Here is a 15,634-nt window from a genome sequence, read left to right as displayed (position 1 = left end):
TGCTCCACTACGATCACCAGCTAGAAGCCAATGCTGCCCACTGTTTGTAGTATAAATGAAAAGTGTGAGAGAACCAAAACTAAAATACTTCAGGAGAGTCCAGCGATACTTCCCTACAAGCGAGCCCTTTCATAATAGGCATATAAACACACGTACAAATACAACTATATCAATATTTATGCAGCTCAAAGAAAATAACTTCTAGAATGTTTTTTTTGGGGGGGGGGGGGGGGTTGTCGGTGCCTGTCCCGTGGGGGGCACCAGCCCGAGTTCCGTGTTCCTGTTGGGAAAGTGAGGATACAGTGCGAGTCAGTGCAGCAGCTGTAACCACTCTCCTCCACTCTGCCTGCATTCACGTCAGCTCACATTTCCGCCTCGGTGGCTTTATCAAATCAATATTCATTATCACAAGGCAGGCAGTGTTTCTCTGGCCACGACAAAATTGATCTAATGGCAATTACATTACTGTTTACCTGCCCGTTCCTCTGCTGCTGCCCCTTCCCTTTCATGTCACTCCTCCTCCTCACCTGCTCTCTCTCTCTCTCCGATCCACGTTGACTTTGTCCCACCCTCATCGTCTTATCATTATGCTTCATACGCTGGTAATCGCATTACTGCCACGGGCTCATGCTGTGGCAGGTCACGCTGCCTCTCTGTTAACGTTGAGAGACGTACACAATCACATTAGGGCGGGGGAGTGCGTGCGCGCGCGCGAGAGAGAAAACTGCTCAGCTCAGCTGCATCAACACTGGCGCTCGTCTCAAGTGTGTGTTTACTGCGTGTGGATGAATCCAGGGACAGCAGACAAACTGCACTCTGCGGTAATTTATTGGGAATACTCGGAAGTATTTTCTCCTCTTCAACGCCCAAACTATCAGATAAGCGGCCTTCTTCTGAGGCCACGTGACCCGGACGGATTCCGGGGGCCCATTTAAATTTGCTCTTCCAGAACACGGCCTGGATCCCCCCCATTGGGAAGTGATTTCCCTCCAGCAGAAAACATGCGGTCCAATCACAACCGATCGTCGGGATAATGGGCGGGGTTTGTACCACCATGCGGACGGAGGCGACTTGTGTAAACGACCGAGGCTGCAGGTGACGAACGAGCAGTCGACCAAAAGTACCCGATACCTTCACATTTCTACCACAAAAACGGCAACACTTGTGGAATCCTCACCACAGACATCTCCTCTCTGCTCCCGCCTGTTGACACTTTGGCGTCGCGCAACAGACGTCACGTCTGCGTCCGTTGGCAACGCCTCTTGGAAATCGAAAAATGAACCGAGAGGTCCCAGACAACTACGCAGGGCCACCGTACTGCAACGTCACAGCTGAAATCAAGGTTTTAAGACCTTGTCTGTTCCTGTGCACGCAGAGCTGGACCCTCCTGTCAGTTTTTCTTACAACTGTTAAAGCGGGACACCTTTTATAGAGTTTGGTCCGTCACAGTTCCCGGCATCGCTCCGTTTCAACCTCAGTCCTCAAGTTGCAAGTTCGCTCCCCCCTCAAACAAGTGAGCAATCCTGCGAAGACACACACACACACACACACACACACACACACACACACACCGTCTGAACAAAGCCAAGTGGCCAATCTGAAGCTTGTGTCGACACCTGACAGTGAAAACACCTCTGAGAGCCACTCGAAGATGTTATCACATTCATCGGCAGCGTGATGTGTCTGTCAGTCCTCCGCAGTGAGCCAGTGTGTGTTCTACTCTTTTTTTCTTTTTTTATAAATCTGCTTTTTCTTCTGTGCTTGACCGTTGCCAGTCTGGTGTGTCCGTATCCCCGGAGAGCATCGAGGAAAAGCGACAGTTAGGAGTCGGACAAGAAGTGGTGTGAAACCGGTTTAGTCAGCAGTCGTTCAATTAGAGCCGACGAGCTCTTTCCTCGTTAGCGCCTCCGGAAACTGTGAAGCGCGGAACAGGAACCACTGTTCCAAACGTGGTGAAGAAGCACAGAGGAGGGGCCATCTATTAAAACTGCCACTGCACATCGACACAGGGGGAATCCATTTACTGAGTGGGCTGCTTTTAATTATGTGGAATCGCTGTAATCAACACTTTGGTGGTTGCTGGTGAGTGAAACCTGCGTTTAGTTTTTTTTAAAGGAAATGGGGTAAAATGCATTTTTAGTCAAATGTCAAATGTATTAATGGCGGGCTACTGTTTGGAAGATTAGATTAAAGCATATCAGCAAAATCCCATATTAAACAAAAATGTGCTTATGTAAAAAAAAAAAAGGGCATGGAATGATAATGATGAAATGCATCCAACCAACAACACAAGTGGATATTAATCTGTTTCTGTTCATCATTCATTCATTAGCCTCCAGGTACCGTCATTTTCAGGGAAATAAGTTATTGAAATGGGACAATTTATGAAAAGTGGCCTTGCACTAGGGATCTTGCTCAAGCTCCCAAGATGCTAGTGCTAGTCATATCGTTCGTTACTATAAATGTTCCCACGTTTCATGCAGTGTTGAGGAATTTTATGGACAAATATGTGTCAATTAATGGACTGAAAAAATACTATTGTACATTTGAATATATGTATTTATGTATTTTAACCATTGGGGACTTTATGAACTACAATGTCTAGATTTTATTTTGTTGTCCTTGTGTTGTATCTTTCTTTTCTGTACTTATATGGACCTACTGTATGTGTCTGAAAAAAAGGTTAATAATAATAATAATGATAATAATAATAATCATAATCATAATAATAATAATATATTGCATTTTGTGTAAAAGAAATTGGACGGCGTCATATTGCTGCCACCTAGATAGAATCACTGTATTTGTTCAACTTTTTTCACGTTTAATTTTCACATTGTGCCTGCAAGACTATTCCACATTAACAGCAAACTGTTGTTCTTATATAGCAATAGCACCTTGGAGGCGTCCGCACGGCCTAATAGTTGCACCGTGTAACTGCAGCAGCCCTGGTTAAATTCCAGCCGGGGGACCAATGAAAACAAACGGCGAGGCCATCTCGTTACTGTGTGAAACTTTCAACTCAGCGGTTGCAACACAAATACCTATATCTGTTTTCTGACATCCGGCAGGTACTGGTGTACGCGTGGTGTGATTCATTTTAATTTCATGCTTACGATGAGAGTTATGAAGGCACCTTGTCAGCCACCTGTGCATCCAGCCGCCCACTTATCGTTCACAGGGTTGCAGGTACTGCAGTTTGGGCTGGTGGATCTTCAGACTGGCCAAGAGGCAGGGTACACCTGCCGGGGGGAAAAGAGTCATGACATCGTCTGTCCATTATGAGGTTGAAACAAACACTTGACCTGTGGCAGCAATACACTGTCAGGGTGTAAACCATGTGCTTGTATTTCCTAGTTTCTATCTGTCACAGAGATAGTTGTGTGCAAAACCAGGCCTGTTCACGTTCAGAGTAAATGTTCATTAAAGCCCCAGTGTGTAATTTATGTACTTTTCTGGCGGCATCTGGTGGTGAAGTTGCAAACCGCAACCAACTGAGCATCCGACAGGGGACACTTTATGGTGGCGCACCGCTGATTCCATTTCCGGTTTACCGCAGCGCTGGAAAATCGAAGCGAATGCGTTTTCTGCAACTGTATTTCATGCTGCGTTCCATTATACCTCGGAACTCGGACCTCCGGAAGTCGGGGTGGGGATTTTTTTTCCGACCTCCCAAGTCGCAGTGGAACCGGAACGCAGCACAACACGACGCAGCAAACATGAGGTCGGGTCCACCTCATGTTACTGCATTTAACTCATTCAAAGTTGAGGAAGAAACATTGGTTCTTTTGTTGCAGGTGATTATACATACATGAACACACAATCATGGACAATATATTCAATTTCTGTGAATACGTTCTTATAAATATTACACACTGTGGCTTCAAGTATACCTCTCCTCTCATTAGTTCTTTGTCCAAGGACTGAAGTTGCAATTCTGAATCCACACTTAAAAACAAACAAACAACAGCATTAATTTTCATTCATCTCTCTTCACCTCAATCAAAGCCCACGGATGTTTTTATTGAAAGGCTCTGAGCGGAGCTTTTATTAAGATAGTCTATAAGAAAATTTTATAAATATTGTCAGCATTTGACAATTTTCAGAACTCTTTTTTTGCTTGTTGCGTCTGCTCAACCAAAACACACACATTGACCGTCCTGAACACGGAGCCGGGCCACGTGTAACAGTCCATAATGGCAGTGTGTGCATGCGGCTCCAGTGAACATGAGGCCGTTAGCTGTGTGTTTCTATCCAGACTAAACACACTAAGCATGAGCCCAGTGTGATGTGGATGAGCTGTGTGGCAAACGCAATTACTGCACACTTAACACACTCAGGCATTTTGATAATCGACAACAGTGATATACGTATGTTAAAGGTGACATATTATAGAAAGCACTTTTTCAGTGCACATAAATGTGGGTGTGTCGACCCACAAAGGCTGCAGGAATGGGCAGTATGAGGACACCGATGCCTTTTCTGAACATTACAGCATGTAAACCTTTTCGAGTGGTGACGCAAATTAAAAGTATGAACCTGAATATGAGCATAGTCTGTCACCTTTAAAGTCGTTGTGATCGTCATCTGTTGTTGTGTGTTTTCATGGGTTCCGGTTATAGAATCTACGCAGGTCAGATTTCGCTTTGGGGCTAATTGACACTTATTGCTGAACATGTGTGTGTGTGTGTGTAATTTTTGGTCTCTTGGCATGTGTGTGTTTGTGTGATGCTAAACCATATATCTGAGAGCTTATTTGACTGCATGGTTACCTATGGCAATTAAACCTATAAATCTAAGCTGTCAGTGTGTTGGCTCTACACCAAGGACACGCATGCATACACACACACACACACACACACATACACACACACGCACACGCACGAGAACACACACACGCCCAGGCTCCCCACCTCCACCTCCTTACTTATTTAGGGGAATACTCAATTAAATGGGATTTTTGTCTCTCAGAAAATCCACTTTATACATTTGACTTTAAAACAAGCTATATTATGGCTTTATTACACTGGATATTTCTATAAGCTTTCTTTTGTTACCGTCATTTAATGAGAAACCCCAGTGTGCAATATGAGACGACAGTCCAGTGTTTGTTAACGTAAAAAAGTGGCGAAGTTGCAAAGCCCCGTTATAAGCGCAAACCCTTTAAAAAAGTCATACACACCGCCTCATACAATGTTTCACTGAATAAAGATAGAAACAGCAGGGCCACTGGTTCAAACAGATTTTAATCCATATTGTAGAGACATTAAATATTTAAAAACAATGGAACTGCATCACAACTTCTGATCATCACACAGAACAACTTCATTATAAAAAAAAGAACCATATAAAAGGCCAAAGGATAGCACAGATAGAAACAGAAGAAAGGGCTGGAGTTGTGCAACACATTTGAAAATACAATGCAATCCGCGTAGGACGGACGTGTCCCTCAGATGGGACTTTGTAGAAATCTTTGCAGTGCTGCTGTGAGCCAGCGTCGCGCCTCACATCCACAGACAGAGGTTTGTCGGGCTGGATCAGAGGCACCGTGTTACAGCCCGGATCCTCTTAGGCAAATAACACCACAGTGGGATACCCAACTCTTTAAAGGTGCCATCTCTTTTGATGCTGTTGTGAATCCTCACTGTAGGAAATACTGTCTACTGGTAATTCTGGGGTACGTTGCCCAAATAAAGCTAAAGAGGTCGATGATTTGAGATGACCTAGTTTTTAGGATAATCAAGCACTTTAAGCCACTGATGGTGGAGAAGTGCTTAAGTAAAAAAAAAAAAAAGCCGCTACATTGCACCTTTAAAGGTTAGTTTGGACAGAAATAACTTTCGCTGAAGTTAGTCAAGTGTACGTCACCACAGAGAGCCGCTGACAGATTTTCACTGCAGCAGAACAGAACTACTGAAAAAAAAAATGAAAGGGCACAGAATCAACAATAGTTTCCTTGTAAACTTTGACTGGGGTAATTCTGAATTCCCTCTTAAATTTAACAAATGTTGCGTCCCAGGAGCGGCCGGACATAGCGTTCACAAAATGACTGCACACGGGGCCGTCAGTGGAGCTCGACATGGTACTCGAAAAATTGATGGTTCAAATTGTACTGTTGGTTTTTTAAAGTTTCTCGTTTACAGCAAAATTAAAACAGGGGACAGACTGTCTGACGATGAATGAATCTTAAATCATCTCCCTGATTAGCTGTTGATCAGATACTTTGTCGCAATGTCACTTCTGTGTCACCATGTTATGTTGAATACTTCACTTCCATAATACGTGAACTCTATTTGATTTACAATGCAGCGTAAGTGATGTAAGAGAAAGGAGTGAGTTTTTTTTTTTTTTAATTAGACTTATTTGCTTTTTCTGAGAGCTAGATGAAAGGATTAATAACCACTTCCTGTGCATAAAGCAAGAGCCAGAAGGGGGTTTAGCCTAGTTTAGCATCAATTAGGAGGTAAACAGCTAGAAAAATCCAACTATCAACACTTCTAAAGCTAACTAAATCACATTTTATAGTCTATGGAAAACGTAAGTTTTGGTTTGAGTATGGATTGAACTGACAGGATACAGCGTGTCCATCTGTGAGCTTCAGATGTGATTTTTGGGGAATTTTGGACAGAGCCACGCCACTTATTTCCTTTATGCTAAGCTAGGCTAATAGCCTCTAGTTCAAATTACTATACTGCGCCATAAACAAACAAAGTCGTACAGGAAGTTGGTTTGGGGACTTATCTGCTGAAGTAGTGTTTTCTGTTACAGCCAAAGATATTTAGTACATTAGTTGATTTTACTCAATAATAAGTGGAAAAGGACTCATGATGGTAACTGCTGAGTAATAAGGCATCAATAAGGGAACATTATATTACATGATATTAGAATAGTAATGTCTCCTTCTAGTGATTTTGAAATATAATAATGACCAGTTAAATACTGTTAAATCACTTTCAAATGATTGTTTCTAACCCTTGCACGGATCCGACAGCACAACTGAGGCAAATGAAAGCGGCTATCTGCTAGATTACAGGAATGATAGAAGAAAGGAAAAACTCCTATAATGCCTCTAAATACTGCTAATTGATTTACCATATCAGGCAGTTTTGGCAATTTCCTGAAGTATCTGTGAGTTTGTGAGATACAAACAAATATTAGAGACACTCAGCAATACTGGTATGATGATCAATTTATTATCAGCTTGATATAATCTGTTGTCAAAAAACTAAATATGTCAGTTTTGCTCTCCATTGTGATCACAACAGCGGCGACGTTGACTCTCACCGCCGTCTTCGATAAACAAGTTGGCAACTGTATTAATGTAATGAGAGCTAATGGGATATTTGATAAGATGTCAGCAGAATAAAAAGGCCATGCTTAGGCAGTCTGTCTCCAAAAGTGTTTTAAGAATATACTGACAGGTTGACATTGCATAAAAATGAACCGCTGCATGAATTCAACATTTACCATAGCCATCATGTGACAAGGAACATAGTGGGATGAATCAGATGTCTCTCATGATGTCACCAATGCAACACTTTAGACTTTTTACAGCATGTTATTGTATCATCATGGTTATTTTACCGTTGCATATTATCAAAAATAAGGACCGTGGTGTGAAATGAACAATACCCATATAGTAACATCACCGCTTCACTATAAAACAAAACAACATCGAACATCTTTGAATTGGACTGAGCAACACCGGGTCAACAACTGAGCGTTGACGACCGGAGGTCTGACAGAAACAGACTGTGGGGTTTGTTCGTTGGCTGTTGCAGAACTTTCATTGGCTCATTGGGGAAATTGCAAATTTGGATTCATGACCACAAATGAAGAAAAACATTTTTTTTCAAGGTATTTCGTCAAACTATAGTTCACATTTTCAGGCGTTCAGATGAAGAACCATTGTGGAGTCCATTCTGAAAGAATACGTCTGACATTTTTGGAAATATTCCCACTGACGCGTGAGCTGAGAGTTGCCACTCAGCTGGTGGCCGGTTAGCTTAGCTTAGCACTGAAAACTTGGAAAATGGCTAGTTGGGCTTCGACCAAAAGCAACAAAATCAACCTAACAGCTCCTCGACAGCTCATGAGCCAGTGGGGGGCTTAGAGACATGAGCTCCCCCCAGAAAATGGATAAATAACCATTAATATTTATGAAGCTACAATAAATGATAAATTAAGCTCATGTCTGATATCTACATCATATGTGCTCAGCTCTGCTGTGGTCAGTGCGGCTGACTTTATCTGCTTCTATTCTATTTAATTCCATTCTATACCGGATACTTTGTTAACATCATGATTCATTGGGTGCATTCCTGTGTTGCTTTGTGTAATTATTGTGCGTGGATTTAGTGTCAGACGAGCAAATTTACACTGGCGACCGGAGCTCATCTCTTGACTAGGAATTCAGTTAAAGGGGCAGTCAGCGATTTTGGAGAAAGATGGTTTGTTGTTGATTTTTTGATATGGATATGGGAGACGGACACGCTAGCCATGAGGCCACAACCCCTAAGTCGTAGCGTCTCTGTCTAGCACGTCTCTTAAGGTGTCACGGAGTGACATTTTCAAACTCCACACACAGTGTTGTGTGTGGAACGCACCTCTTTTTTGAGCCGTGAGGAAATATTCACTGAGTTTTACAAAAATTGTATTGGATTACAATCGCACCTTCTTTTTTTTGAGCCGTGAGGAAATATATTAGCCGAATTTTACAAAAATTGTATTGGATTAGAATCGCTTACTGCCCCTTTAAGCAACCTCTCTCAACTCATCAGCACCCTCCCACAGCCGTTCGTACACGTAATGGCAAATTAATGATGAAGCAAAGTGGCTGTGGAACTAGACACAGCCCTAAACGTCCTCCTCCGAAACTGGAAGTCTGATTTTAAAACGACCCCTCCGAAGGGCCACAGTGTTTCCAAACCTGGTGTTATACATTGTGGTTTTGTTTTTTTTGTTTTTAAATGTGTACAAAACCCAAAGTGCAATGTGAAGTTATAACACCCATGGTCCCATGACACAACAACATGTTGCTTTTACATTAGGGCATTTAACATATTCCGCAAACTAGCGCTGGGTGATATGGCCAAAACCAAAATATGCTTTTGGAGCTTTGGAATGGTTGAGGACTGAAACGCGGTCGATACTGAATTTCTATGACTTTATGTGCAACACAATCGAGCAAGAATAAGAGCCACACCAAATGCTACTATATTAAAAAACAACACCAACCGGGTTAACGCATTCAACTATCTGTGTTCGCAAACGCACACCGACGTCTGGGATCAGATCAGATCACCATCACGTGCACATGTAGTGTCGTTTCACTGTCAAATGACAGTTTATGGGACTGTCGTGACCCAAAACAGCTAATGCGGCAGCTGTCACCTTTGTTCCCTTTTGGCCTGAAAACCAACTTTTTGGGGGGGTAATGTGGCCAATTTTCATAATGGAGACATTTTACACACATTTGTACAAAAACATCCAGGCCTCACACAAATTTGATAACTTAGCAAGAAAGAGCCAGGCTACCAGTTTCCCCCTGTTTCCAGTCCTTGTGCTAAGCTAAGCTAAGCTAAGCTAAGCTAAGCGGGGCGGCTACTGTTTAGCACACAGACGTGAGAGTGGTCCCAATTATCTCATCCAACTCGGCAAGAAATCAAAATAAGTAATTAAATCAATTTGAAAATATTCCTTTAAGGTTGAAGTAGCATGATATTCTTGAACGTCATGACCCACTTCAGACCGTTATCTTAAGTGTTGTGCATTTAAAGCGGCTCTGTATCTGCAGGTGACGTAGGACATCCACTCTGTAAATGACTATGCAACGAGAAATACATTTACTCTTGTGTTTTTTTCTTTTCTTTTTCAAAATGGACACAAGTAGTTCTTGGTCTGAAGCTATCGTTTATTGCATGCAATGGTTTTAATTGTTCAGGCATTTCAGACAAACCCATACTTGCTCAAATCATCAAGAGAGAAAAACAAAAAACAAACAGCAACTGATGCAAATTTTGACACGTTAAATCACACATTTTTCTTAAAGCCAAACCCTGGTGTCGTCATAAACGCCAGTAAAAAGCTTATGGAAACATTTGATTTTACGAAAAACAATCTCATATTTATACCAATATGGTATGGAAAATCATTTAGATTCATTCTTTGTTCTTAAATAAATAGAGCAACTCCCACTGGACACAAATAGAGGCACTTGAGTTTCTTTACTTTTCTTTTCCTTTTTTTTTTTGTCAAAGTGAAAATTACTTTTCACATCCGCATTGTCTTCCATACACATTCAGCGATGGTCAAATGATCCAAAACTTAAAAACTCATGCTTGATGCGCTGGATTTACAGAGACCATGAACAAAAAATAAATACAGATTTTAAAGCCTTTAAAGCACACGTGAACACAGTAGAGAGAAACCACGTGGAAACAGTGTTGTCTCCTTTTGATTTCATGTGCCACAGAGAGTTAAAAATCTGATTGTGTTCGGTGCTGTGTAAATGCAGCCATAGCCTGTGCATGGACAAGGGCGCGCACACACACACGCACACACACGCACGCACTCGCACACGCACACACACACACACACACACACACTTCTTTCTTGTTTCACTTCCCCATTCACTCACATCGAATCATTCACAAGACACTTAAAAACAAACAAACAAAAAAAAACACTGTCTTCAGGAATCACAGTCTGTACAATATGGTACACAAACATCATTATTGTCCAGTCAGGTAATCATTTAAATAGACCTGACAATCAGCTGTACACGTACACACGCTCACGACACGACACGACGAATGCGGGGGAAACGACAGCAGGATATCGGCGGATGATTTGATCTCATTAAGTGCTGTACGACGGTGCAGCTTTTTTTTTTGGGGGGGGGGGGGACACATCAGGGCAGATATAAGCTGCTTGCGAGATTTTCACCCTGTTTACTCGTTTCGCACACGAGCGGGGGCCTAATTAGAGGCAAATCATACCGAATCTTGTGGTTTTTTCTTGTGTTTGACACCTTAGCGGGTGGGTTACTATGGGAACTAGAGCTGGTCGGGATTTCACAAGAGCCCATAACTAGTAAGAGAAGAACCAGACCAGTGCTTTATTTGATGGAAGAAAGCCCTCATCTGTTGTACCGCTGATTTGAGTGCTTGTTCTGCTGAGCCATTACCTCCCTGGACTGCGGCATGACCGGGTCCTGTGATCCCCACGGTGGCCACACACGTCTCCGCGTTGAGGTTGACATGATTCGGTTGAGGCTCTGCGATCCCAGAGCCTCTACTTAAACAAATGACTGATCCAAGTGGATAAATTAAGACACCCTTAAAAAGAAAAAAGAAAAAAGGTCGTCATTTAAAAATATTACTGTCACTGCCCTACACCAAAGGCGTCTAAAACCAGGCCTCTGTAGAGGATATCCAAGAACTTTGACCTCTCTTGTTAAAAATGAAAATGGTTGTTTCAGAAAAAGAAATGTAGATTTCTTTATATACTGATTTGCGTTGGTATCAATATTCTGTATAGAAGACTATAACCAGACCAATGACAAGGGCGAAATTGCCGATTTAAAATTGCATCCCTTCATTTCTTTTTCCGGGGGTTGATTTGGCGACACCTGTGGTGTCACCAGCTGGTGGTCGCGGCAGGAGTGTCTCAATCACACAAGTTCCAAGATTTGCAATTTGGAAATGACGGTAAGTGCAGGAAATGTGCTTTTAGCAGCTGCTCTTTCAGAAACACGACCGAAGAAGAGGCACGACTGTACGTGGTTTTTTTTTAAATAGCAAAGGTGATTTCTTCAGTAGCTATACTAGTATTGACTGATGTTAACTCCTCGCAATGTCAAATATGACCCCTGCTGGATTGCATCATCACACGTGCCCATGTGCTGGCTGTGATCCGGGTATGTGCATGTGTCCATGAAGATCAGCTGATGGTGAACCGATCAAACGTTGAGCTGGATATGAGGAAAATCTTCCGGACTTCCAAAATTTGACCGACCTGTTGACCTCAGAGGGACTCATTCTTTCGTCTGATTGAGTTGCTTCATGACCAAAGGGATACAGAGTAGAGGCAGCTTCTAGCTCCCGTTTGCCAAAGGTTTCGTGGAGGATCCGCCACTAGAGACTGAAGCTGGACTGAAACAGCAGCAGAGGGACCGACTGCAGCCTCCATTTATTCAGCTCTAGTGGTTGTTCCTGAATCTCTTTCCTTAACCAGCATGGCTCTTATCTAATGGATTGGACTGGTACTTTTCCGCTCGGATCGATATCAGCCAGAGGCTTTAATTGTTCCAGCCAGTCGCAGGAACATTGCTAGGCCACTGCTGGAGGAGATGAGCCTCTGCTGAGCTCTTTTCCTTCCCTTAATCACATCAGCCTCTCACGTATCTTGTTTTAAATGATCCTGTCATAGTAAAAGCACTTTTTTTTTTTTTTAACCTTCCCTTTGTGGTTCCTATTTCTGTTCATGGACACCGGGGAGTTTAAAACATCCACTGTGTCCCTATAGGAATGTAAGCTACATTCACTGATATATTATTCTCTCAAAAAAATATAGAATCAGTCAAACTTATAACAATGCAATTCGCTCTCTGTGATTCACAGTAGAAATTCCTAAACTTGGTGACTGTTCAGTCCAAACTGCAGGTGAACTTCGGCCTGATTGATCCACCCAGGCTATGCCGTTACATTACCGTGGTCGTCTGGAGAATCCCGGAGGGAATCGATGCAGCGTCCTGAGTCCCATCTCACTTCTTATGCCAGTTTTTCGCTCCCAGTCCCGATTCCTGTCTCGCTTTTCAATTTTGTCCCTGTCCCGTCTCTACAGCAGGCGAGCCTCTATGCGGAGCCAGTGCAGTCCCTGCCTGATGTACCGGACCAGCTCAGTCATGCTGCTCTGCTGACTCAGTGGCTCCATGACAGAGTCCAGCTCCTGGAAGAAATCTACAGGAGGGTGAAGGGAGAGACGCCACTGTGAGGAAAAGTTGTCTGATGGCAACACGGGCGTCAAGAGAGCAGTCGGGTGAGTCATTAACTCAAAACACTGTCAAACCTTATGGCTTAATGCACGTCCCAAAATCATGTCTGCCTTTTAGGTGAGCAGTAATGGAATTAATGAAAGGAATTAAATGACTTTCATCCTAGTCATCCAGAAGGTGCCCGACATACACTACATTGTGAAATACACACATGCACTCACATATATACATATGAATATACATATATTCATGGACTTCTGCTTTGAAGTGTTATGAGATGATCATCAGATATCAAATATGTGTGTGTGGTCCCACCTTGGCTATCAGTGGCCAGTCTGTCGGCCGTCTCCCAGTTTTCATAGCTGCGCAGGATGTTGTTGGTGATGTTGACGTGACTGGCAGCCATGTGGTGGATACGCTGGGGAATAGCCACGCTGCCCAGGGAGCTTGGGGCCCCACCGGACCCTCCTCCTCCTCCTCCTCCTCCTCCTCCTCCTCCTCCACTGCTGGCTGGGGACGGGCTGAGAGAGAGGGGAGATGGAGTCCCATTGACCCTGGAACACAGACGGAGGCCGTGAGAGTCTAGTCACAATATAGGGACTAAAGAAGAACGTGCGCACTAAGGTCCGTCAGCCGGAGGCTTCGTTAGACAGTTTGCAAACAGGCCCTATTGGCCTCAAAGATGTGTCTGCTGATAGTACCGTCTTCATTTGAAAACAGGTTGCCGGCTTCTGGGCTCTATTGCATTTTTAGCTGCCTCAAGCCGCTTTACAGCACAAAGCAGGAAAAGAAGCAGTCTTTTTATTGACACATACAGAACAGTGGGGGGGGGGGGATTCGGTGAAAAAGAACAATATATACTGGATATATATATCTGTGTCCTCTTCAGGGAAGTTCTGTGCAACATGGAAAGTAAAAGATGCCCCAGAAAGAGACGCGGGGATAACAAACACTATATTTGTAAAAAAGTTTTGATTGCATATATGGACGTAACAAGTTTTATGGATAATGCAACATTACAGCTGTGTGTGTCTATTATTTTGACCACTTGGGGGCAGTGGAACAAGGTGTTGAATTATAACATTGTTGTGGAGTCCTGTTTGTGGCTAGTTGCCAACTCTGTCAACAGTTTGTTGCACAGTGGGTCAATCAGGGCAGTGTAACCTGTGGCTGAAAACAGCGTCAACGTGATGAATGAGAGCGGAGCAGAGCAGCAGACCTGTGGGCCTCTACAACGACAATGTGTGCTGAAGGACGCTAAAAACGCTCTTTGGAGCAGAGGGGAACTGTAGCCTGGGACCCAGATGAGTTCAGGGAGCTCGCTGCCAGAGTACGGTCTGGATCCCCTCCATTGGGAAGTGATTTCCCTCCGGCAGAAAAAACTTGCCGGTCCAATCACAACCGATCATCTGATAATGGGCGGGGTCTATACCATGGGCACGGAAGCGACTTCTGTAAACAACCGAGGCTGCAGCTGATGAACGAGCATTTGACTAAAAGTACCCGATATCTTCACATTTTTCTCACAAAAACGCCAACACTCGTTCACAGACGCTGTGGAATCATCACCACAGACATCTCCTCTCTGCTCCGGTCTGTTGACATTTTCGCATCGCTCAACGGACGACACGCGATCCGTCTGCGTCCGTTGGTAACGCCTCTTGGAAATCAAAAATGAACCGAGAGGTTCATTTCAAATACTTCAAATACTCGTTTGAGTATTAGTCTGACGACGCCAGGTACGGGGAACTGCAGAGTTAGGTAATAATTCTCTGTGGGTTTGTCACTATGAGTCACACCTTTCACATTAACTGTATTATTCATTCAGCACATTATGAAGGGAAATGTACTGAACTGTGCAGCTTTAACTTGGAAGAATACGGAAACTAAAAACACCACAGGTAAATGAGACAGAAGCTTCCTAAATCAACATTTTTACTGTGGGCTAATGGAAACGCTGCTCAGTAATAATGGTGGACGTAAAGTCAGACAAAACAACAGTCCTCTGTTTCTGGCTTTGACTTTGCAGGGAAACTACAGCAAATACAACAAAAGAGTGATCATTCATGGCCTCGAGTGCTGGAGGTGAGGGGGAGTGTGTGGCCGCTCCGATCGCCACTGTGTCGCGTCGCGAGTCAAGGCTGGACAAACTGCTCCCGCCGCCTCGCGCAGCCGGGTGTGTCGCTGTGGCAGTGATGTAACGTCTGTGATGTGGCCTTGACCCTCGGCGACCTCTGACGACTTGTGCCTCATTCAGTGCCGCGCAAAGGCAGACACGCACACACAAACACACACACACACACACACACACAGACACAGACACGCACACACAAACACACACAGACACAAACACACACACACACACACACACACACACACACACACACACACCGAGCTCCGGTCCTGCTGTTGTGCAGCGTCAGAGCCGTCCGAACTCATTAGCCTCACATCCGCAGCTCCTCCATGCCTCTCCTCCGCCATCTATCATCACTCCTTCCATCACTCCGTCTCACGCAGCACTCAGCGGCCCCCTCCAGTCTTCTCCCTCTCACATCTACAACAAATCAATCCCTCTGCTCATATCCTGAGGGGTTTGTTTGAGCAAGTGGATGTCAGACGTGGCGGTATTTTGCAGCA

The 15,634-nt window shown here is 43.8% G+C and overlaps 1 protein-coding gene across 2 annotated transcripts in view; it reads right to left on the bottom strand.

The window, feature by feature from the left end:
* Positions 1-5,227: 5,227 nt before the first annotated feature.
* The window catches only part of aff2 (AF4/FMR2 family, member 2), a 146,620-nt gene continuing 136,213 nt past the window's right edge, over positions 5,228-15,634 (bottom strand). Inside the window, exons 25-27 of one of the 2 annotated variants that reach the window (XR_007031474.1) lie at positions 13,313-13,551; positions 12,713-12,962; positions 5,228-11,339 (exon numbers count right to left, since the gene is read on the bottom strand). Coding sequence is in view for 1 of the 2 variants with exons in the window: in XM_035650340.2 (XP_035506233.2) it covers positions 12,841-12,962; positions 13,313-13,551 (361 nt within the window). In the remaining variant the exon portion in view is untranslated. Of the gene's footprint in view, positions 12,963-13,312; positions 13,552-15,634 lie in introns of both variants that reach the window. The other variant, XM_035650340.2, reaches the window with a different exon arrangement.

This window comes from Scophthalmus maximus, chromosome 9 (assembly GCF_022379125.1).
Source record: "Scophthalmus maximus strain ysfricsl-2021 chromosome 9, ASM2237912v1, whole genome shotgun sequence".
Lineage (NCBI taxonomy): Eukaryota > Metazoa > Chordata > Actinopteri > Pleuronectiformes > Scophthalmidae > Scophthalmus > Scophthalmus maximus.
Note: the sequence above shows the minus strand (reverse complement) of the source record. Positions and strands in the feature narration are given on the sequence as shown.